This window comes from Paramormyrops kingsleyae, chromosome 2 (assembly GCF_048594095.1).
Source record: "Paramormyrops kingsleyae isolate MSU_618 chromosome 2, PKINGS_0.4, whole genome shotgun sequence".
Classification (NCBI taxonomy): Eukaryota; Metazoa; Chordata; class Actinopteri; order Osteoglossiformes; family Mormyridae; genus Paramormyrops; species Paramormyrops kingsleyae.
Window position 1 is genome coordinate 627871 of NC_132798.1, and position 25187 is coordinate 653057.

Consider the following 25187-nt stretch of genomic DNA (forward strand, 5'->3'; position numbering starts at 1 on the left):
TGATGGGCAGGGAATGACTTTAATGAGGCCGATAATCAGAAGATGCCGGAAGAACACCACCATAGCTTTGAAGAAGCGTCTCAGCAACCGCCTGAGTGAACTCAGAAAGTGGTGTCCACAACAAACTTGATGAACAGTGTGTCGTCCTTGCAGTACCCATGCCTGGGTGAACTCAGGAAGTGGTGTCCACAACGCACTTGATGAACAGTGTGTCGTCCTTGCAGTACCCATGCCTGGGTGAACTCAGAAAGTGGTGTCCACAACGCACTTGATGAACAGTGTGTCGTCCTTGCAGTACCCATGCCTGGGTGAACTCAGGAAGTGGTGTCCACAACGCACTTGATGAACAGTGTGTCGTCCTTGCAGTACCCATGCCTGGGTGAACTCAGGAAGTGGTGTCCACAACGCACTTGATGAACAGTGTGTCGTCCTTGCAGTACCCATGCCTGGGTGAACGCAGCTTGCCCAGGGGGCAGAAGGAGGGGCAGCCGCTGGCCAGGTTCATTTCTGTGACAGGCCTCTGAAAGGAGCTGGAAGACAGGTCTGGCCTGAAGGCGTCGATCATGTGCTCCTTATGGTTCTGATCCAGCAGGAAAAAGGTCACCTGAAAGACACATCGATCTGATATGGTTACCTTTGGATAAGTAGAAGATGGCCTGCTGACGGCCTGAGGGATAAGCAAGATCAAACAGGATTTAGAAAATATGTTGCCCAGGTTTCCACCTCATTTTCTGCAGGGCTGTTTACACAGGTCTTTATGGCCCGATGAGTTTTCTTAATTACTTAATTAGCATGAAGAGGAGGATTTCAAATACCATAAGCTATTCTAAGTGCCTACAGATATATTAAAGAAATACTGTATTGGAAATCACTGATTTTGGAGAAAGGCATACATAGTAAATTGTACAGATTAACAGTTGGGAATGTGAATAAATGCCGGCATGCACAGAGCCTTCTGGGAACTTCTGGAATATGTAAAGCAGATAACAGATTACCTCAAAGCTTTGCTGAGACTTAGACTTGGCAGAAATTAAGAAACTCTGTAGCACAAAGTGCCAAGTATAGAGTACAGAAAGAAAAAAGAAACACGGCCACAGGGGGTGAGTTTGATGACCATAGCGTATAAATGTCAGTTCATGCAATATAGATGACATTTTATATCAGGAGGGTTTTGTTGGAAAGGCTGCACAAAAGGCACATGCATGCTCACAAAACCAGCTGTGCACCGTCTGGTGGGGAGAGAACGATATCTGCAGAAAGAATCACTGCCCTTATCTAATTACAAATTCAGCAAATCACTGGGTTTGGCAGGAAAGGATGTTCTATCCTATCTACGGTTCTGTATGCTTCTCGAGTTCAAATGCATTTTTGTTATTTACAGTACTTTTGCAGGCAGGGACAATGGAAGACAATTTAAGACAATCCACCCCTCCCCCTTCCAGAAAAAAAATCCTTATAACAAAAAATGGCCCTTCAGCAGAAAGACTAACTCTAGCTCTCCAACTCAAAGGCCAGGTTCTGAAAATACTGTTTGCAAAAAGAAGCTTCGGTGTTTTCCTTGCGTTCAGCTAGGGTGTGGTAAAGGGCATACGTTTGGTTTCAACATCGTTAGAAACCAAATCATCCCCGAACCCCCCACCCCAGTAAACCGCAATATTGGTAGGGACATATCCATACCATTCATACCCAAATCTATACCCTTGCGTGTGGGAAATATCTGCAGAACTCTGAAAGTTGAGCTTATTTAGCACATTACACTGCTTGAAAAGATCCCAAACAAGCACAATAATTTCAGAAAAAAAAATCTTCGTCGGTGTCTGGCCATATCTATCCTCTGAAAGCGGAGCACCTTACCTTATGCTTGAATGGCCAGGAGAGCAAGGCATCATACTCTCCTTTCATGACGACAAAGAACAGGGAGATGTGGGTCCCTTTACCAACCCCGTCTCCGTTCAGGTAAAGGCGCATGCACACCCGGAATCCATAGCGTGATGTGTAGAATGCTGAGGGGAACGGCAGAAATCAGCATATTGTCACAGCACGACAGAGGAGCGGTCACAAGTGTTAGTGTGATGTAAGAACGGAGAGAAATCCTTTACTTAGGAAACCAAAGAAACTTTTGACAGCCATGTAGAATAAGCAGCTCCATTCAAACCACATGGCATTTGTGAGCTTGCCTAGCTTATAATATGCTGCAATGTTGCTGGTGGTGTCTTTGCTGAAATTTATTTTAAACAATTACCATGGGCTTATCATCCTGAGGCTTATATAAAATAATACAGTGCATCAAAGCTGTGGTAATCTAATGCCGATGAGAATGACAGCTCACATATAATTTATTAACTGGCTGTTTCTGTAAAAACGGAGAGACCTGTCAAAAACAATATTAAAATACAGTGGAACCTCCGTTCTCGACCGTCTCACATCTCGAACAATTCGGTTGTCAACCATATTGTTCTGTAAAAAAAATGTCTCGGTTGCCGTATGTCGTATCGTGCTAAAACCTGTCTGACAAAGTACGCATCTTTTTACAAATACACAAAGGAGAGAATGCGTGCGTGTGAATCAGTCTACTGCTAATGCTCGGGTTGTCCAGCCAAATTGCCAAATTGTGCTGTGAATATTCTCATGTTTTTTGCTTTTGTTGCTCTTGTTTTGTTTTTAAATAAGACACCATAGGTCCTAAGAAGGTTAGTTATAGTGGCAAACCAAAAACGAAAATTATGAGAACCAAGATAGAGCTTAAAAAAGAAATAAATGCAAAGTATATGATAAAGGAGTTTGAGTGTCTGATCGCACTAGAGTATGGCATGATTAATTTATTTCATGTATCTATGGGTTTTAAAGTTTTTATATATGGTTTTAGTATTAGGTGTGTATTTATACATGTTTATCATTTGGGGGTCTGGTATGGATTAATCCAATTTACATAATTTATTATGGGAAAAATTGATTTGGTTTTCGTTGAAATGAGCCTTCTGGAACGGATTAAGTTCGAGAACGGAGGTTCCACTGTATTTACACAGCCAAAGATAAGGGGTTGTTTAAGATGTAAGTAGGAATTACTATGGATTGTTCATCAATGCAAACTACTAATCTACTAATTATTGAATAAAAGGTTTCCACACGTATATGTTGAATTGAACCAGTTTAGCATCATTTTTTACAACTCTAAATGAATACTGTGCTGCCTACAAAACATTTCATAATAAACAAGGCAACTAAGGAAACACAATAATGAGAAAAATATCGTCATTTTCTGGATACTTTTTATCAAATATGCCTAAAGAAGCAGTCACAATTAATTACTTAATAAAGAATGACAAACACTACAAAAGAAATTTGATGACATTCTACTGATATATTCTTGTGAAAGGATGTAACTATTTGACTAGCGTCAAACAAAATCCACGGAGACCCTGGATCCTATCCCAGGAAAGAGAAGGCATCATGCAGGGCGACCGGGCATCATGCAGGGCGACTGGGCATCATGCAGGGCGACCGGGCACGGCAAGCCAGAACCATTACATTTGTGAATTCAATGCAAAATGGAAGGAAAATGTCCATTCACGGCAGTAGATTAGTAAATAAAAACGCTGTTACAACTAAAATAACTATTCCATCACATATGAGAATACTTTGAACGCAAATTCAAATAAGTTTTACTTGATAACATGGCCCTTGTGGAGCAGACAGGTGGCGCTGTGCAACCCCCCCCCCCCCCGCAGTTTCATTGATGACAGATGGGAGGCGCTGTACCTGGAGAGAAATGATTGCTCTTGCGCCCAGTGCTGGCATCCCTCATCTTCTGGCTGATGTTACAGACCTTCCAGAGGAACGTGCCATCGTAGGAGATCTCCTCTTGTGCAGTGATGCGCTGATGCAGATCGTTCAGGAGTATGTCCTTTATAACCATGCTCCGTTGGTGCTCCGTGATCTGGGAAGAAGGTACGGCGACATGCCACAAACTGAGACCTCTCATACACGATATGGACAGATTGTCCCACTGCTCCAGTTCAATGGGCAACATGCTAATGGAATTTGCCCAGCGGTAACAGTCACAAGAACGCTCAACTAAAGACAAATTTTTAAAACGTTTGAACTATTATCCATCCATATTCTATGCCCGCTTGTCCTGTGCAGGGTCACGAGGGTCTGGAGCCTATCCCAAAAGCTACCGGAACAAGGCAGGGAATAACCCAGGATGGGGGGCTAGCCCATCACAGGGCAAACGCACACACACACAATTTACACTTTTGGATAATTTGGTAACTCCAATTAACCTCAGCATGTTTTTGAACTGTGGGGGGAAACTAGAGAACCTGGAGGAAACCCCACAACGTCACAGGGAGAACATGCAAACTCCACACACATGGCAGGGAATCGAACCCTTGTCCCAGGGGTGTGAGTGCAGGCCACTGCGCCACCATGCTTCACCTCAATCTATATTATTTCTATCAATTTAAGCATAAACATAATAAGCATTATCTCTATCTATTCCATGCTTTTTATACATTTTCTTGACCCTTTCTGAGAATTTCTGAATCTCATGACTGAATACTCATTACCACCAGGATTATCTGAAATTATTGGAAGTCTTAGGGGGAAAAGTGTCATGAAACCAGACTGATGAGAAGTGGGACAAAAGATTATTGAAGAGAGGTCCTCATGTGCAATTCAGCCAACTAGGCGATGGCTGTCTGAAGCTGTTCTGGTACAGATGGACGGTGAATGAAGTCTACATTAAATATTGCCCAAAAGTCCTCTTGCTTGACACAATGGTACATCCATCATTCCTTCCCATTAGTGAACTGCTACATCAACAATTCAACAAGTCATAGGGCAGACTTTTATCTTTGGACTCAAGGCTGATTAATTAGCGATGCCTAGTAAATGAAGCTCTCTTTGAAAAGTTAGTGGATGCCTCAGGTGCATGGATGTCCAGCACGGCCAGAGATCCTTTTGTACAGATGCACATGGTGCACAATTTGCACACACTTGTTAACATGTGACTCCACACTCGCCACCATGGCTTTCCATCAGCCATCTGGACATTTCTGACTGATAACCACAGTCAAGATGAAGATGGGGAAAAAGAAGAATGTCCCTATCAAAAATATTAAGCTTTATTCTAGAAATGACAGGGCCATTCAGGAGATTGTCTACAGTTTCATCGATAGAGTTACATTAGAGATCACCAGTTAAATAGGAGACATACATCACCTGACTTACATTTGCCGTATGATAGATGTCACGTAAGGCAGCTGTTAAATGACAAAGCCTGTGACAAGGGGGATCTATCGAGTCCCATTTTTAAGAACATCATTGTGTAAGACTTGAAAATGCAGAATTGGAATTTGTGTATGTCACTCTTAGATAAAAGTCTGCTTGACATTTCTCAGTTGGCATTTTTCAGTTACCCACAGGGACCAAGAGGCTGTAGGTCACAGTCGATAGAGAAACTTCCCTACCGATAAGGGGGACACTAAGCCTGAGTTTCAGAGATGTCTTAACACATGAGAATCTATCACCGGCCCAATAAATCACTAGTAAAACAATAATGATATGTTGCACATTCCAAGGCCATGCAATTGACATCTTTGGACGAGTAGAACCACACTTTTTCTATCACATGTTTGAGAAGCACAAAAGAAATTGTCCATTTTCTTTATTCTGTGAAAACATTTGGCCCATAGTGTGGCTATTCAACATAATCACACACACGCACACACTGATCTCACAGAGGAAGTGTAGGAGGATCAGCCATAAACCTAATCAATCCACTGTTGAGTATCCCAAAACCTTTTTTTTTTTTTTTCAACAAAGCAAGTTATTTCTGTCGCATATCCAGTTTTCCAATGAAATGTGGTTTCAGAGTCAAAAAACTTCCCCTACACAGCTAGTGATCCTATGCTAAGCCACATCTGCACACTTATTTTCCATTATCTAGTTCTTTTGGCTCTGATGGTGAAAAAATGCTGACATTCTGTTCTTTGGACACAATGTCTATAACATCAAGAAAGAAATTTCCAGAAAAAAATAAGACCCAGCCATCCTGTTTGGATGAGAGATGTGAACTTTTAACTACACAAGGCATGTACCGTCGAATGCATGGCTTCCTCCCCTAGGTCCTGGATAGGCAAGCAGAGTCTAAAACTGCTGATAATCAAAGGATAAACAAAGCCACTATTTAAGAAAGTCATCAAAAAGATTAACTTTAACTGTGATTTTGATCAAAAACTGTTGTTACTCCGAGCAACGGATTCAGAGGAGAAAGTCTGTCACCATGCAGTGATTCATTCTGCATATATTTATATATTTAATTCGGCACAATTTTTTTTGTATATATTTTAAAGTTTCGTTCTTAATTTTAGGGTAACAGAGCCATATCAAACCTAAAATACGTACATTTTAATTGTAGGCTAAGAGAGCCATAACTAACCTAAAAAACATGTAGCGCAGAATGATTTAAAGTCCTTTAAAATATAAACGAACACACAGCACAATAATTAAAAAAATATAATAACATAATATAGAGGGAGACTAATTCTATGATTCGGTAACCGCTGGGGGAAATTCCATCCTTCAAAAAAAGACACAAAAGTGCTGTGTGTTCAGCAGTGGAAGCAATATAGATGTATTAATACCAATATAAAGCTTGGATGATATGTTTTAATAAAGGGGTCCATAGACCTTTTGGTGTCACTAAGCAAATACAACCTGCATTGACCTTCACTGTGACTTCAGACTCTGTGACCTGCTTACCTATCAGAGACTTCAGTGAGGAAGACCTACCTGATTCTCCAGTTCCTGAATGGTTTCTCTACTGGTCTGGTTTTGCTGATCCAGCATAGCAATGCCAAGCTGCGTCTTCTCCACCTCTCGGTTCAGGACTGTGATGATGTTCTCCGATATGTGGACCCTCTCCTGCAATTCCTCCAGTCGCTGGACTAGAAGACCTGTGGCCTGGCCGTCCTGCAGACTCTGGGCCAATGAGGCCTCATTACAGCCTCCATTTCCTCCGTCGGCCTCCACGTCCGTGGTTCCCCACATCTGGAGATTAGCAATGGCCTCCCCCAGGGCTGCTATCTGTCCATAGGGGCCTTGGGATTCCTGGCCTCTTCTCGTGGAGGCCAATACAGATTCTTGCAGGTTACTGATGATCTGAAGCAAGAGTTGGAGGTGGGCCACATGGCTGGATACCTCATGCTCCTTCACCTTCTCAGCGTTCCCCTGCCAAGGCCAATATTATGACAGTCATAATAATATCTACTGTATACTACACCAAAGCAAAATTTGCTATTTGAGCTGCTGTTTTAAAAAATGTGTTGACTGAATGATTATGTCTCTGTGATATTCAGTGAACGGTGCACGTGATTGGGCCTAATCAGTGTGGGAGATAAGCAGACCACCTTGAAAGTGCACCCAACTTCAACGAAAGAACAAGTCTCTTTTTTCCTTGCAGCTGAGGGCTGACGATTCTGCAAATACAATGCCACTAACTTAAAAGCAAGCATAAGCATACAAACTTAATCAGTAATATTTCCTGTTATTTCAAAGTAATAAATTAATGAAATTTATGAATAAATTAATAAATGAAGTAATAAATTAACATAAAATGCAAGGAGAATTTGCAAAAATAAGTAGATCACATTGCAGCAAATACAGCGAATAGAAAAAAAAAAATCAATCGTTATATGTTTAGCAAGGTGAGATGAAGCCCTACCTTCTCTTTTTTATCTGTTTTTGCTGGTTTTTGATCTCTGGCTTGGCTCTGGCATGTGTGTTTCTGCAATGAATACACAAAACTGCATAAACATGGTGTTTGTGGCAATTGAGGGAACAACACATATTCAAGATATGCATCTAAGGGTAATTCTGCTCTATTAAACACCGAACTAGATTTTGCTCTTAGTGACCACCTTATCAGATCAGGCTGAGGCATCTCCACCTTGAAATCGATTGCATTTAGTCGACACTCTGTCTTATTTTGAGGTCTGCTTCTCGCAGGCTGAGGTCTGCATTCCCTACAGCTGGATTCTGAGTCTCGTCATGCTAAGCCCTTCGTCTCCAGAGCCAAAGCTCACCAGCCTTTGCACCTATGCCGAGTCTTCTCTTCCTTTCCCATCTGCAGCCTTGGAGCACCCTCCGCCCCGTGGCTGCTAATGAAATTAAGAATGCAGAGCCATGAGCAGCATCTAACCCTCTTATCAGCCTTCCAGGCCACCCCCCTTAATCAGATCTGCTCGGGGAACACGCAAGCCCAGACGCTCTTCAGTCAGCACTTTCACTGAATCTGCTGATGCAGTATGGATCATATTTTTAACAGGGGCTCCTACCACCAGTTAAACCATTTTACGAAATTGTGAAATGTTGTAACGCTTCTTAAATATGTTAAAAACTGCTGAGTGTGAGCCTGGTAAATCACGTTTTGAACTCTTTGGTGAACTCTGCTCTTGAGTCTGCCATGGCAGGACCCACCCACTGGAGGAGGCCTAAGGAGCACAAAGACTGCTAGGCCATACAAGTAAGAAAATAATAACTTAAATCCAGCATGTACAAATCCATCTTGCTGCCAAGAGTACTGCCAGTGTTATATCTTCTCATCACTTCTTTAAAGAAAATAACTTTGTCTAAGAATGGATTGGAAAGTTATGTGGTGGACAATTTGGTTTAAATAGTCAGGAGAACTTGCACATGCTCAACAGATTATTAAAACCATAACTTGTTCACACAAATATGAATAGCATGTGTTTATTTAAAGTCGATAAGAATATATCAAAACAGATAAAAACTCCTGCAAGCCTACAGAGAGAAACAAAGAAAATCAAAGCCTGATACACAACACACAACAAAAGATAACCATGAAAACCAGACTTAAATGAAGTCATTTATATTTTATTAATAAATGTTCATAGTTACAATTTTAACTGAAAAATCCAAATTTCATCCATGAGATATTTTTGAAGCCTATGATTTTGTACAGGTACTGTATATATTTTCATGCAAGAAATATTTAAACTGAAAATAAACAACACTATTAAATTAAAAAGTAGCACCTTATTAATTTCATGTTTAAACTTTTAGCGCTAGTTTTGCTAAAGATAAAAACAGTACATGGTAATTAAAGCTGAGCTCAGTGAATCTCAAGAAAAATAATTATATTGGGGTGATCCAAAAAGACATTTCACTTTGGTTCACTTTATTTTTATGGAAAAATACTACAAGTAATAAAGAATGATCATCATTCGGTGAGTCTCTGTTTGCTCTTCACACAAACGATTGAAATTAATTAGATCTGGAATCTCTAAAATTTTTGTCCCTCCCACGCTCATTCAACTGACATTTAGAGGTCCACACTTCACTTTGCCGTCACCCACCCTACGCAAAGAGATCCCCCGGCTGGGTTCCCCTGAACTTTTTGTGTATATTTTTTTTTAAGTAGAATGACTCAACAGAGAAAGAAAAATAGAATAGACAGTTACTATTTGTCACATCAAATCAAAATGCATTCTCACTAAAACCGATTTGCTGCTTTCATTTCCTAAAAGTACGACTACTGATTTCCCCTTGGGTTACATTTGCTCATTCCAAAATCCAGGCAGTCCCTTAAATTTAAAGCCCTTTTATAACATAACCGCAGCGGATCCTGGAAAGTCTGGCCCACATTTGGATCACTGCTTAGGATGTGCCAGTGATGCCACACAATATTTTTCAAGGGATTAGACATATGGCCATAGGTAGAGACAAATGTGATTGAGAAATAGGAGCGGTTGAGCTGTACTTTACGGTTCGTCAATTCAGAGCATTGAATGTTGCGAATTCGATTTAAAGATTGAGTTAGTGATGTACTGTAACCTCTGCTCCAGAATCTCTGACATAAGGCTTTAGCCTGTATCACAAACATCTTATCCTTGTCTGTTGTATTATCATTGGTTGTCCAACAGGGATGTGTCTTTTTAAAGAAGAAGTGCACAATGCTAGTAGCACACTGATGAAGGCATCAAGCCATAATGTGTCTGAGCTGTGATGTTCAATTAATTAAACAATATCAAGCATAATGTGACTTGTTTTCGTTATTCTTCATAGATTCTCCGTTGTGGTCAGTACTATACAGTATGCTGTTATATAATCAGGATTGTAATCCATTTTCCTGCACTTCAGACAGATAGACAGACAGACAGACAGATGCAATGACAATAAAGTCTGTCTATCGAAGTACAACGAAATTTCTTCTGTGCCAAGCCTGAATAAAAGTAATCTACACATGTACACACATACATACCTACACATGTAATAAATACATAAAAACCAACATCTAAAACAATAATGAGAATAAAAGCGTCTCCTATATTTTCAAGAGTATTGAATACTGAGTATTGAAACTCTCGAATATTTCTTATATTCAAGAGTACCGAGTTGGCATGGAAAAGTTAAGGAGGCATCAGATTGCTTTCTGATCCACACCGTGTCTCACCTGAAGCTTTGCAGGACTCATTGCCTGGGAGCAGCTGGAGCAAGTGGACATGTTGTTGGGACAGCCCTTCACCAAGTGACTGGCCAGCTTCCTTCTCTCCACCATCTGACCACAGCCAATGTTGCAAGGGATCAAAGCAAAGTCACACTGACACTGGTGATCCTGGATGTTCAGGAAGATGAAGACAGCAAGTACTTACATTGAAGTTGAATGCACAATATATTTTCTTAACAAATAATGAAATGTATGACATATGAGGTTCCTCTCAAGTTGCACAGGTAATTTTTCACAGCCCATTTAAGGATGGATGTTGCAGAATGTCTTTTCCGGCATTACAATGCTTTTCTTTTCAGAGAATCTGAGCCTCGCTTTCAGTTAAACATTCACTTCCTTCACAACTAAGACATTTCTTCATCTCAATTTTGTAAAACCAGTGTACATTTCACAGTTTAAAAATATTTAAGCTTATATTTATCTCTCTGTTACTGTAAGCTACTAACACAAGCATTAAAATTTAAAGAGATTACATTCAGAATGTACACCTTTCATTGTGTATTCATAATCAGGAAATCTATAGTCATCTACAAGTTCATTCAGGTAAAATGGAAATAACTGTCTGCAACAAATTACTGAGCAGTAATTTAAAAAAATATACCTCATAGTTCTTCAGTATGCCCCTCCAGGTACAGCCTTGGTTGGCACAATGGACCTTCAGCTCAGAAATCTCTTTGTTAATAGCTGCATCGTTGAAGAACTGCATCATTGAAAAAAGGAGAAAACCTTTGTTTGTACTTTTTGTCAGTTACGAGTACTGAAAGTGATTTTGGTAACAATCCAGGAAAATCCCACCAACATTCTGTGTAATACACATGAAAACAAGTTTCATTTATGAGAAGAGCATCAGTGAAACTGAGGTACTATTTAACTATCCTGCTTGTATTAAGAGATTAGAGGTCACACTTCCCATTCAATTACATTAAAAGTACAAAGTGCAAAATAGTGCTAAAGTCCATTACAATATATTGGGTATTGATGCTGAGCGCTCAGGTCCCTTCTGTGAGTTTGTGTGGCCGGTCACTTCAAAACTGAACTTGTTCCCAGACATTTTGTCCTTCACAATCACTTCACTTGTCTTTGATCTGGAAGGCTCAGCAGGGCATAAATGTGGCAAAGATGGCGTCCTATGATGGTGCCAAGTGGAAAGTCACTAATCTCTCCTGTACAACAACCGCCCACTCTACTGATAATATTTGTTGCAGAATATTTTATAACTGGGTGCTTAATACATCTTCTACAGCAGTGGGTGTGGATGAAATAGGAAATTCTTCTGATTAATTGGGGCATCTGCACAATTTTGGCCATATAGTGTGTGTGTGTGTGTGTGTGTGTGTGATGATTTTTTCAGATCTGATTGGCCAATTTGGTTGTATAAAACTTTAAAATATATGAAACCACAAGCAAGCTTTTCCCATGAGTGAAAAATATCAGATAATCAATGTGTTGATGCCAAACAATAATCACTGACTGACCTTCACAGTCAAGCCTGCCCACTGATGGAACCTGCACAGGTAGAAGTACCACAGCTTAGCAGGCTTAAGGAGTAAAAGACTGGATTTCACCGGATCACAGAACTGCTCATAACAGAGTCGTTTGAGTGCGGCAACCCCAGCAACAATTGCAGGACTAATCATACCATTAAATATGCCAGCAAGTGGGCGACACTGTGTCTCAGTGGGCGGCACTGCAGGCTCGCACTTCCAGGGCTGGGGGTTCCAGTCTCATTTCCATTCTGTGTGCGTGCAGTTTGCGTCATGTGGGTAACCCCCCCCAAATACTCTGGCTTCCTCCCACAGTACAAACACATGCAGTTAGACTGACTGGTATCTCTAAATTGCCCATGGTGTATGTGAGTGTATGCGTGCCCAATGATGGACTGGCATCCTGTCCAGGGTGCCCCCCAGTCTTGTAGTCTCTGCTGCTTGGGATAGGTTCTATGTTGTTTTCTTTGCAAATATGCACTCAATACCAAGACAAACAGTCTTGGACATTTCCTTTGACTGCCTTAGACTTTTGCACAGGACTGTGTATCTTGTGTCACTCCAAAGATACACGGGAATGAATAACTTCCAGAGGAAGTAAGAAGAACAGCATATCCGGCCAGAAGAGAACCAAACCACGGCACACTGTTACTCCAGCTGCTTCTGCAGTTCCTCATTCAGCCTCATTAACATGGTTAAGTCTCTTCTACTTTCTTGCCAGTTGAGAATTTGCTGCGTAATACTTCTTTAGCCACATCTTGTCCATGTTTCACTTCTTCAGTGACAGTTGATCAGGGCCATTCCCATTTAGACTGCTTAGAATTAAATTCTGCAATATATACTGTACCCTCTTCTCCACCATCCTCAAATGTACATCACTGTACGGACAGGCATCCAGCCCAGTGCTGCCTGTAACTATGTACTGGATGAGAAATGCAAATGGAAAAGTGGGGATGTTTGATTTCCCAGTAAGAATTAATCTGAGGTTCAATGCTAACACAGTAAGCAGAGCCAGGACCTGGACATTATAAAGGGCTGTCATTCTGCTCCAGGGATGCTTAAATCACTCATCACTACTATGTATATAGGCATAGCGTCATGGAACTAACATGCTGTATAATATCTATAAAGGTCACAATTATGAGGTAGAGACCTGGAAATGGTCTCCTATTATAGAAATTGTACCTAAACCTTATGAAGGTTTTATTCATAGGTGTGTAAGGGTGACTGATTACAGTGGAACTGTCTGTGAGCAATGCACATAAAAATGCCGCAGAGACAAGCTTTACTCTATGGTTACCTATGTTATAGGATGGTTACTTTTTCGCACAGTAAATGTTACATTAAAATATAATAAGATATAATATAATAATATATCATATTATTCAGTCAGCTGAATGGATGGATGGAAGGATAAACGTGCATTTTACAGCCCTAAATGTCACACGGAAAATTTGATGACATCAGAAGAAATCGTCATCAGCAACCATCTAGAATGATTCTAGTTAAGTTTCATGATGACGACCCAGAGAAACCCAGGATTAGTTGGCAGTATCAGAATAGGGTGAGTACGCCGGGAGGAGGAAGGGCTTCATAATGAAAGGACCAAAATGCATTTCCTCCCAGCTGTCTTTAACAGGCCGAGGCCGGAATAGTGGTGGTTGCTGCTTCAGCTGGGCCTTTTAACATGATGCACACAGCTGATAATACAGAAGAGCCTGAAGATCACTCTGCAGTAGCAATCATGTCCTGTACAGACCAGAAAACACATAAACCACTGCTGCACATCTAGAACAGCTCTCTCATCATCACTGATAATATCCATTCAGCATCCAGAACACAATCAGGCAAGCAGTGCATAATTAATGCTACTTTAGATTCTTAAACCTTCTAAAACCAAACACCTCCTTATCTCCTCTGGGATGGTGAAGCAACGAGAGGTGGAGATACAAAAACAGTGTGAAAACTATCCTGGTTTTAAGCAAACATCAATCCTAGTTCACCGGTTACAGCAACAACAAAACTGCCTGAAAAAACAACATTATATTTTTTTTCTTTGCAATACAGCTGCTAAACTGGGTCATTTCGCCGACATGAGGGGAACTACTTGTACTCACAGTGTCAGGTGTCAGAATGCTGTTGCCATTTTCTAAGCTTGAATCCTCCTCTTTGCAGCGCTTACATACCAAGTTTTTATTATTCCTGCATACAAAATCATAGGAAACATTGTTATTAATTTATTTACTTACTGATGACTGGGTCCTAATACTACCATACTTAAAATTCATCTTAAAACCGTAATCTCGAGGTTCCCTGATGTTATTCGAGTATGCTGTTACATTGTTTCAACCAGCTGATACATCATACCATTTATAAATGTGATTACGGGCAGATCAGTGTAAGTGATCACGGCACACGTGCTTCCCTGATGGGAGAGTAGATCAGATCCCCATCATGTGGAGAATATAGTCACTTTCCTTACCTTACCAGCCAGGTTACACATGCGTGGCAGTAGCGATGGCCACACTTCGTTTGGCGAGCTTTATTCAACACGTTGTTGCAGTTGCTGCACAGGTACTTGTCTTGAGGGACATCGTCACAGATGTTTTGTGGGAAACCCGATGGGTATTCATTTTCGCCTGGCGCAGATAAAACACCGTCCAAATCCCCCGGAGGTCGTTCAGCCATTGATTTCCTTATAGCTGCTGGCAGCAACAGACGATCTGAATAATAAAACCAAACGTTCTTTAATATAAAACTATATGCAACGTGATTCAGATATGTGATCCTTGATATGTGAACGATCCACCTACGTGATTACGTGTACTGAGGTCATTTTATTATACGAAGGTCATTTTCACTAACAGGTTTTCGGAAAATTACCCAGGACTTTCCCGCAGCAGACGCGGAAATTACGTGCAAAACACTACATGTGCTTGATCGATACCGACAGGCCATATACAAATGGCAAGCCAGTTCATCACTCGTATAACAGTGTCCCAAATCTTGGAGGAAAAAAAAATCAGTTAGTTACTCCACCGCGTTTTGATGGCATACTTTGAAAACCGCCGATAATTTTCAATGGTATAAATAATGTTGAGAGAATTCCGCTACTCGATTAAAAAGTGGCTATAATGAGCTTCAGACTTCCTTTTTACCATGGAAAGTTTAACCACAGCATTTTAACATAATTATAACATAGTTCAATGGATTATACAGGTGTTTATAGAGACATTGTCAAATATAGTTTCATTTTCTCTGACTGCTGATCTCTGGAAAGTCCCATTCATTTCCAGAATGAAGTCATAGTTCACTATGTATGAACAGAAACGCCCATTAACGCCCCTCTGCCCACACTGAAGAGTACCGTTACTGTCATTTGCATTATGGACTGACACCTCCACAGTTATGCTCCCACTTTGCCATACTGCGGACCCTGAGTTTGCATGTCCTTAGGTGCTTGCATGGGTTTCTGTATGGTGCAAGTATGTCCTCTTTGATGGACTGGCATCCCATCCTACTGTAGGTGTCCCCTACCTTGAATAAACTCTTACAGAAAATCAATGAATTTCTCAAATTTAACTGTTTACTTATTCCTTCTGTTTTGAAACTATATATATATATATATATATATATATATATATATATATATATATATATATATATATATTATTATTATTATTATTTGTCACACTGGCACCCTATGCATGGTATACCCTACCCAATCTGACCTGCCTGGGTTGGATTGCTGAACAACTGAACATTAGCAATCTTAAATTTGAGTTATCTTTTGAGGATGTACACCCCTTAAGCACAGAAAAAGGACTAGGTAGCATACTTATTTAGTGGGGGCACGGGGGGGCATGCATGTTCACAGGAGACCTACATTAGCATACTGGAGAATGAGCAGACTGCTACACAAGCAGTGCATGGAGAACTGCTTGCAGCGCGTTGCTCTGGGAAGTACCTGCATGAGAGCGAAGTGTCTATGCTACTTGTTTCGCTTCCTGTTTATTGAATCCTTGCCTTTATGTATTCTCTTGACATATTCAATTTTGTGTTCACATACCGTATTGTTCTATAGATGGACACACAGATATAATGGCAGTTTTTACATTTGCTTCTAAAGAAGGCTACATTTATCTTACTTCCTTATCATGAAATGCTGCACATCTTCAAATAGCTGCTACTGATGCCTTATAGATTTGGGAGGAGATTCATTACTCAACAGTTTCTACTCTCATGACTTTTGTTCATCAAAAGCCCTGACCAGCTTCAGTTGTCAGCTTCAGCTACTTATCCAGTAGAGCAGTGTTTCTCAACCCGGTCTTGCAGGGAGCTGGGAGGTGGACTGTCTAGGGGTCCCTGAGGACTGGGCTGAGAAACACTATAGTAGAGGTGTGTGGGGGGGGCACCCAAGGTAGGACAGAGCAGGGGTACACCCTGGACAGGTGACAGTCCACCACAAACAAACACTATGTGCAGTTTGGAGATGTCACATTGCCCAGTTGTAATGTCTTTGGAGTGTGGAAGGAGAAGAGACTCCCTGAGAACACCCGCACAGCATGGGAAAAACATGCAAATTCCACAAACACGGAGCAGGAATGGAAGTCGACTGATGCACCGTTCCACTGGAGAATTGTTGATGTCTTTCAAAAATATTTCCGTATTTAAATTGTGCACATTGCAGGGAATTGCACAAGCACGTAAGAGAAATGCAGCATTGTTTGTGTTTAAAGAGTTAAATCTGAGAGCCATGAAACTAGGGAATGTGTTTGATTTCTGCTTTGGCCTTCTGGGCTTGGGGCAGTGAGCTCTATAAACACTCTAACAAAAATAAATGAAAACGCCAGCCTTGTTTCAACATTCATTTCATTAAAACCATCTATCCTGTGACTTACATTTGCCTAATAAAGGATCAAGGATCATAATAAAACTGATCTTCTTTGGTTGTGCAATGTCATTTTAGTGTTTGATTGGGCAGTCTTTCTTGATTAGGTTTCCAGGAGTTAACTCAGCCTGCTATTTACTTTGTTGATCAAGTTTTTTTTTTTCAGGGCTACAAATAAAGTCAGTTTTTAGGGACTTATTCCCTTGTGGTTTTAACAAAATAAAGTTACATAGCTGTGAAATCAGATTTTTTTTTTATGTAACAATGTATGCCTGTGTGTAAATGTTAGTTTTCTGGTTTTGTTTATTTTACAATTATACTCCTTCTGGCTGCCCAGATGCTGAATGGTATTATATTAGAACAATAGTTAAAGACTTCAGAAAAATTTGTAAACTTCCTGTCATAAACTTCCTGCTGATCCAGCACAGACTCAAGGTGTAATAAACAGCAAAATTGAATTTTGCAATAGAAGGCAAAAATAATAATAAAAAAACATATTTCCTGCTCATAATTACATAGGTGCTCTAACGTACTGGTTAGGAATTTGATAAATAAGACTACTATTGTTTTTAGAAAATTGCAGATATTGATTGTGCAATATCTGCACAATAAGATATTAACAATGATAAATAGGAAATAATCAGTTGAATGTGTTATCCTATCTTTACCTGTTACGTATTGCAGAGATTCTCTGTAAGATAGGTTGACTTACAGTAGTTATATAATAAATATTTTGGCTGAGAATACCTAACATAGAAGCTTAATTTTTTAATGGTATGCATTCACCCATCCATCTGTTTTACACCTTCTGATCTTGGATGATATGCTAGTCCACCACGGGCTTTTATAAATTTTACATTTCTGAATGAAAAAGTATCAACAAAATGACACAAGCACTTTTAAAATATGTTAATTAGACTTTGGTTAATTGGAAAAGTTACTGCATGTTTCCAGATGCCTCTGGACAAATACATTCTCCATGTTTCTTTAAGCATTATGCCAATGCAGCTGAAATTTAGATATATAGATAGATAGATAACCATTATATATTTTTTTCATTAGTCGCAGTTTCCTGTCATGGGTTGGTGCTTTGTCCTGGGTTATTCCCTGTGTTACGATCTCCAGTTTAGGGTTGAAGATCGACAGAAAGGTAAGGGAGAGGGGAAGACGAGACAACCAGGGAACGGGAAAAGGGAACACGAGACACAAAGGGATCTTTTTTTGTATTTTATTCACAGACAGTAGGTGCAACAGACTTCGGGAGTGACCCAAGCCAAAACAACAAACAAAACAGCTAACGAACACGTCCCAAAACTTATGGAGGACTAGACATGACATAATTATAAATAAATAAATGTGTGAATAAATAAGTAAATACTGAAATAAATAAATACATAAATACAGTTTGGCCATGAAAACTGCTAAATGGATTCCTATATTTGTTTATTAACGTATTTAAATATTTATGAATTTCCACATTTCGTCATTTATTTATTTATGTATTTCCACATTTATTTATTTCTGCATTTCTGTCTCTGTATGTTAATAAGGTGGGCGGCCCCAAAAGCATGATTGGTTAAAAGTCAAGCTTCCTTGCGACTAAATTAGTAATGCCTCGACTTTTAACCAATCATGCTTTTGGGGCCGCCCACCTTATTAACATACAGAGACAGAAATGCAGAAATTAATGAATGTAGAAATGTGGAAATACAGTAATAAATAAATGTAGAAATGTGGAAATACATAAATAAATAAATGACGAAATGTGGAAATTCATAAATATTTAAATACGTTAATAAACAAATATAGGAATCCATTTAGCAATTTTCATGGCCAAACTGTATTTATGTATTTATTTATTTCAGTATTTACTTATTTATTCACACATTTATTTATTTATAATTATGTCATGTCTAGTCCTCCATAAAAACTAACCTAAACCTAAGGGTAACAAAAAGGGAAAACGAAACAACAAGGCTAAAGCTATCTTCCTAACCAAACGTACAATAAATCACCACGTCTCGCAAAACAAAAAGGCAGTCACTCCGTATGCACTACAGTACAAACACACAGTAAACACACAATCCAAAGCGACAGTGTCCGAGGGAGCGAGCAAAAGAATGGTCAACAAACAGGCGGGAGATCAAAACCAAAAAAGACACAATCTAAGCCTAGGCGAAGGTACAAAGAAAGGGCGAGGCGAAAATCAGAAACCAATAAACCAAAACTGTCATACACCAAGTCCAAAACCAATAAAGTAAACCACAATAATCAAACAACAATGAACAGAGCTCCTGAGGTATCTTGCAGTCAGCTTTTCAGTTCTGAAGTCGGAAGTGACGAGCTGTGCATCGGGCGAGTCGTGGGCGGGGTCTGGACGGTGAGGCGGAGCAAGGGTCGAATGGCGGACAAGCTGCTGACGACAAGGCCTGTGGGCGGAGCTGAAGATGCAGCGGCACATAACACCCTGCCTTGTGCCCATAGCTTCTGGGATAGTATACGGACCCCGCTAACCCTACATAGAACAAACGGGTATAGACAATAGGTGGATGGATAGTTACAGTTATGATTAAATATGGGAAGGAAGAAAGATCTTTCTGCAGCTGAAAGTGTGAAATAACCCACTCTCTGTCAGCATTGGTGCCTGTATGACCCTGTCCTTTGCATCTTCTCCCATTTTAGCCAGCAGGTGTCACTAGTCATCCAATTCCCCCCTCTCTTGTAGTCCTTCCACCCCTAGTGTATTTCCCTGCTCCCTGGACCACCTCGTAGCTCAATGGGTTGAGCATGGGCCTTCGAGGCTGCTGGAGGCTGCTCTCACATGTCGTGTAATTTATCATTAGTTATCCTTAGTGTTTGGTATTGTTTATCTGTGTCTTTGCTTTGTCTGCTTGTTTTTTGGTCTACCCTGCCCATGCCAGGTTTAATTCTGTTCTGCTAGTACTTATGTTCCTAGTCTTTCAAAGTGTTAAGTTTGTAAATTTCTTATGTCCTTATGTTCATTGTTTGTTTATATTTCCTAGTTCCTGTGTTTGTTAATTGTAATTTATTCCACTTCTTGCATGTTGTTCCATGGCTGTACTGATTGGTTGATCTTGTTATGGTCCACACCTGCCCCTGGCCCTTATTATCTATGTTGATTTAAGTGCCTGCTCTCACTATGTGCATTAGTCTGTCATTGTACTTGTAACGTGCAGTTTGCATTGTTCTGGAGTTTGTAGTAGTTCTGTGTGTTTGTAGGTGTTACTGTGTGTTTGTCTCCTGGTTCTGCTTTCAGTTTTGCTCCAGTTCCCTGATTGTGCTCATTATCTTTTTGACTATTTAGCTTGTGTCTTGTATTACCTGTTTTGGGATTGACCACTTGTGGTCAATATTTTCTGGTTTCCCCTTAGTGTCTTGATCAGTTTCTGAAATAAACCCCTTTTCTTGGAGCCACTCCATGGATCGTTCTTCCCTTTGCCATGCATATAAAGGGCATATAAATAAAATACTGTGCAATAGTATTAAAAGGTGATTTATCTGGCATTTTTGCTCAGAAGAAAGACACAATTTAGCATTAGAACACATGCAAATTAAGAGTAACACAATAAAAACTAGTAAGAATTTCTTCTGTTCTGGGTGGCTAGATGAGCACTGCTTCAGCTCCAAAAGCTCTCCTCAGGGGCAGCTGAAGTTAAAAAGAGTCAATGAGATGTTGATTAGTTATATGAGGTGTGCTAGTCAAAAAATACATGCGAGTATTGGATGGTCGCTGCAAATTCTGGGATTATTTTGGCAGAAGTTTTGAAATGGCTAAGTTAATAACTTGGTCAGGCATAATAGCATAGACTTACATCAACATGAAGATCATTTAAACAGCATTTTCTTCGGCTATCTAAGACTTTTGCACCATACTGAAAACTTGAGATCACCAAAATTTAAAAAAATTGAGAGCGACTGAGTCTAGATTTATTACAGCACAAATTAATCTTGGTAAAAAGGACAGCAGCAAACATTGAAAATGCTGCTATCCCTGAAATTCCAAGAACATCTCAATACAGGATCCTTCAGAGGGTGCCGATAGATGCAATTTCGTTACTCAAGTATGAGGTGGGTTCAGACATACATGAAAACTGATGAAAGTCCTTAACGGAACACTTCCTGCCCTGGAATCATACCTTCCAGTATAAAATGATGTTCATACAAGGCAATGCATCAGCAAGTGCTGCTATGAACCATGAATTCTATGGGCATAAAAGGCAGAATCATGGTTTGGCCTCCATCATTCCCTGACCTGAACCGTATTGAGAACTAAAGGGGCATTTTGAAAAGGGTGGGCAGTACACATCAGAACAGCAGCTCTGGGAGGCAATAATGGCACCTTAGAAAAATATGGCAAGAAACTATACAAGCACTCACAAGTTCAATGGGTGAGAGAGCTGTTAAGGTAGTTTGAAGGGAAGGGCTGTACATAAATGTATAACAAGGTTTCATAAGATGCTGTTTAAAAACAAAAATATGTTTATGCAAGCAATACAACAGATTTCTGATGAGTTATTTATGACATATTGAATGTTCTAAAACTGCAGTCTATGTGATACTTTAGAATGCTGTATTGAATATATAAAATATATCAACAGAATATATAAAAACTGTTGTTATTATCAGGTATTATTCACTTCTGTTAACATCTACAGTCAAATAGCACTGTTGACATTTTTTTAAACTTCCTAAATAAGAGTTGACCTTTTAGAATGAAGCCAAAAATGGCATCTGGATAATAATCTGGAACATGGTGTATACTAGTTAGGATTGGTTAAGATAATTCATAACAAATTAGTCTATTCCAGGGAACTGAGCACTATAGATATGCCAGATGTATGGTGATCAATGACTTGACTCTGGCTTATGCATAAACGTTTGCCGTGTGTTATGTAGCCAAAATCTAGGACATGTAGTTCACGACGAATGATGAAAATAAAGACAATCTCAACCGTGAGCGATGGAGTTCTTCAGTCAGAAAAAAAAGTGAGCAGCACCTTCCTCTGTGATGTGTGTGTTATTTTCATATGTTCCACTTCATGTACTTTACATTTTAGAGAAGCTGGAACAATCCTTAAGACAGCCTATGTATGTGATGCTGTAGCCCTAAATTGTCAGTCATGTGTCTTTTAATGAAAGAAGTACCTTTATCACAGCTGGATGCATATTGTAGGAAAGGTTGGTGACAGTTCTACCAAACAGCCTATGGCCCACTGAAAATGAATCCAGGGAGACGAAAACATATACGGAAACTCAAAAGGACTATTCCCTATTCTGGATATTCACAGTCAAGGGAAGATTTTCAAAAACCTATCTATCATGACACATTGCTTTGTTTTTCACTTCAACTGCGAAAATGAATTTCAAAAAGAAATCAATTCTGGATAGGGCTGTAGCCTACAGAGCTTTCCGGAAGATGGACTTGCACTCTACTGTGACTACTTACTTTATTTTTAGCATGGTGCATTTTCTCTGTTTATGTATCTTATCTATTAATTAGATACCTGACCTTGGTATTCCATGGTCAGTTTGTGGTGTGGTCAGCAACTCTTCAGTTATACAATCAAATGTTTTCCACCTTTGCTTTGAAATTTGTATTATGATTAACAGCATTAGATGACTTCTATATATATATATAAAAAAAAAGATTTAAAAATGAAAACTTTTATTAATAACCAGTGGTTAATGCAGACAAGATCCCACTTGGGTTTTCTCAGAAACAACAGGAAAGCCAAGCAGGACATTGTGGAGTGTGATTCAGAGGGGGGTTACAACAACCGATTATAACACAGAAAGACCATGGAGTGCCCATTTAAAGACTGATCAGTTTTACAACTCAATTTGGTGAGTCTAATCTACTCAGACAGTATGCAGTTCAATCCAAATCAAGATGGGAAGACTACACAGAATAACCTCTGGAGCCACTGTTACAACTCAATAATCAACAATGTGTTTTAAAAATAAGCATTAGCACATGGAAGGAAACCTGGATGCATGAGAACATTTTTCTATATCACATTTGTTTTTTCACAAACTGGTGCCTCCTTTTCTGAGAGCTGAGTCAGCATTAACATTACCAGCCACTTCAGTGCGATTAAATCATAACGAGGAATGCTGGGTAGGTCTTGGGGTAAAAGCCTACAAATGAATCACTTTGAAAGACTACTTAGGCAGCATCTATTAAGATATCAGTATGCTAATTATATTTCTACATGGATAAATTGGACTGAATATTGGATGACAGCCCTTGAATACAAATTGACAGTCTCTGGTCTTATAGTTCATAGACATTCAACTGCAGCCTTAGGAAAAGGGCTTCTGCATAAGATCTGCTGAAATATGACTGTTTCATGGCAGTACATCTTAAGAAAACATGATATTTTAGAAAATATCAAAATCAAAGTGAAATACACCTTGAGTAACTACGCCGATAAAACAAGACCCCCTAGATATATTTACAACCAGAAGGAGCCTAAAAGGAGGTTTAAATTAACTAAAAAAGAAAGCTTCAGCAAAACACAAATTAAATATGACTTAAATACCGAGTTCTATCATGCAGCAGGTGCAGTGTGGGATTGTCTTCAAAGTGCTGAAGTAGCCTACAGAGGGAAATGGGAAAAAGTGACCTTATATTATGAGGCTAAGTTAGACTCAGTAAGGGCAGGTCTCTGGTCCAGTAGGGAGTGTTATCGCCTCATAACTCCTCAAAGCGAAATGCTTTTACTGTATGTGTCATACTTTCAGTTCTTTCTCCGCAAACTGTACATGTTCTCTAGGTAGGAGTTTCCCATCAGTATTCAGTGTCCATCCGCAATCCAATGACATGCTGTTTGGGCACATTTGTGCCTCTAAATTGCCCTTGGTGAGCAGCACTGTGTCTGCGGGCACTCTGATAGATATTCTGTTCAGACTTTAAACTGGTTTGTACCCCAAGCCTTTGAGGACAGGGTACTGACTGGATAAACTGCTCCTGATAATGAATCAACACTCAAAACAAGATTTCACTCCTGACACTATGACTCAGAGGAATTTGCTTAAGTTAGTATATTTGTTCCACTTTATTGATGTATTCTGCTGGATTTTTACTAAAGCAAACCAAAGACCTCCACTTATGTCCATTCGTTGATCTGAAACTAACTCCCGTGTTAATAAAGCACAATTTGTGAACAAACATGCTGTCCAATCCCCATTCAAAAATCCATAAGGCCCAACCATGCAAAGAAGCAAGCTCATAAAAAGCAAACACATTAGAAATACATTCACTGAACATGTATGTTGCTGCCTCTGTAGGAGTGGAATGAGGGAGACAGTACAGACAGCCCTGTAAGAAGAGACAGCAAACTATGCAAAAACACCATATGTCAAACTCAAATACTTTTCCCATTTATTTTCTGATTGCTCAGCCTGAGCATAAAAGAAAACATTTGGCAGCATAAATGCAGCTTTGCCACGACGATAAACAATTTCAGAGGGAGTGAAAGATAACAGAGATAATTAGTCTTATTCAATCCACCGCAATTCAATTCAACAAGCTCTGCTGGCACCAAAAAAACATATATTGCCAAAACATTTGAACAAGAACATATTGTAGTGAATCAGCTCATGTAATGAGGGCATGTTTATGCATTTCCGTTTAGTAGATTGTGTTTTTGGCTATAGATTACAGCAGAGCAACCACTCCTGTACAGGCATTTAGATGAACAACTTTCAATAGTGGATAATAAATATATAAAAAGGAAGATAACGGTCAATTTTGACACTGAGTGCAGAAAGGGAAATAACCCTTAGGGAGGGGATTATTGGGTTGTAAGCTTGGATGAAATCGGTTGATTCTATTTTTGTCTAATTTTCCGCGTACGTAACTAAGAGTAATATTACTTATTAGCGTCCAGTAATAAACCAGAAGTTCCCGTTTTCCTTTTTGTCTTATTGTCCGTCTACCGAACATGTTGGTCATTAGGGGTGGAGGACTGAACAGAAACAGTAGCGTGTGATGAAGGAGAAGTGTAGCTAGTTACCAGGCAGAGAGGATGAGCTGGCTAAGGAAATTAAACGAGTGGTAGGAAGACCGGTGAATCCAGGGCGGCAGCAGGCAGCGACGTCATGCGGACGCGACGGAGCCCGTCGGGATTACACCCAAAACAAATATGGCGGCGCCCAGACGTGCCAACGGCGATAAGAGTTATTACACATCTTGACACCTACGTATTCATACACTTTTCGGGTGCAAATAATAGACCGGTCAGCAGGCTGAACAGAC

At 39.8% G+C, this 25187-nt stretch overlaps 1 protein-coding gene across 3 annotated transcripts; it reads right to left on the bottom strand.

Annotated features, from left to right (window-relative positions):
• On the bottom strand, positions 1–25003 carry traf1 (TNF receptor-associated factor 1). 3 transcript variants are annotated; one of them, XM_023834446.2, is made up of 11 exons: positions 24946–25003; positions 14498–14738; positions 14133–14217; positions 11133–11231; positions 10478–10639; positions 7727–7789; positions 7413–7481; positions 6796–7233; positions 3760–3937; positions 1855–2003; positions 1–604 (listed from the first exon to the last, which is right to left on the bottom strand). In XM_023834446.2, exons 2-11 carry the CDS (start codon positions 14701–14703, stop codon positions 386–388), a joined length of 1668 nt encoding a protein of 555 aa, XP_023690214.1. In that variant the 5' UTR covers positions 14704–14738; positions 24946–25003; the 3' UTR covers positions 1–385. The 3 variants fall into 3 exon arrangements, with proteins under 3 accessions (XP_023690214.1, XP_023690213.1, XP_023690216.1); XM_023834445.2 differs by lacking the exon at positions 24946–25003 and adding an exon at positions 14829–14922; XM_023834448.2 differs by lacking the exons at positions 7413–7481; positions 24946–25003 and having other exon boundaries at positions 14498–14822.
• Between the last annotated feature and the right edge of the window lie 184 nt (positions 25004–25187).

What these genes read in the sequence shown, in the direction of transcription:
- traf1 (XM_023834446.2), bottom strand. Translation starts at nt 14,703, where the DNA reads ATGGCTGAACGACCTCCGGGGGATTTGGACGGTGTTTTATCTGCGCCA. An exon ending in TGTGTAACCTGGCTGGTAAG is followed by an intron (nt 14,218 to 14,497) that starts GTAAGGAAAGTG and finishes TTTTGTATGCAG; the next exon opens with GAATAATAAAAACTTGGTAT. An exon ending in GCATACTGAAGAACTATGAG is followed by an intron (nt 10,640 to 11,132) that starts GTATATTTTTTT and finishes CTGAACATCCAG; the next exon opens with GATCACCAGTGTCAGTGTGA.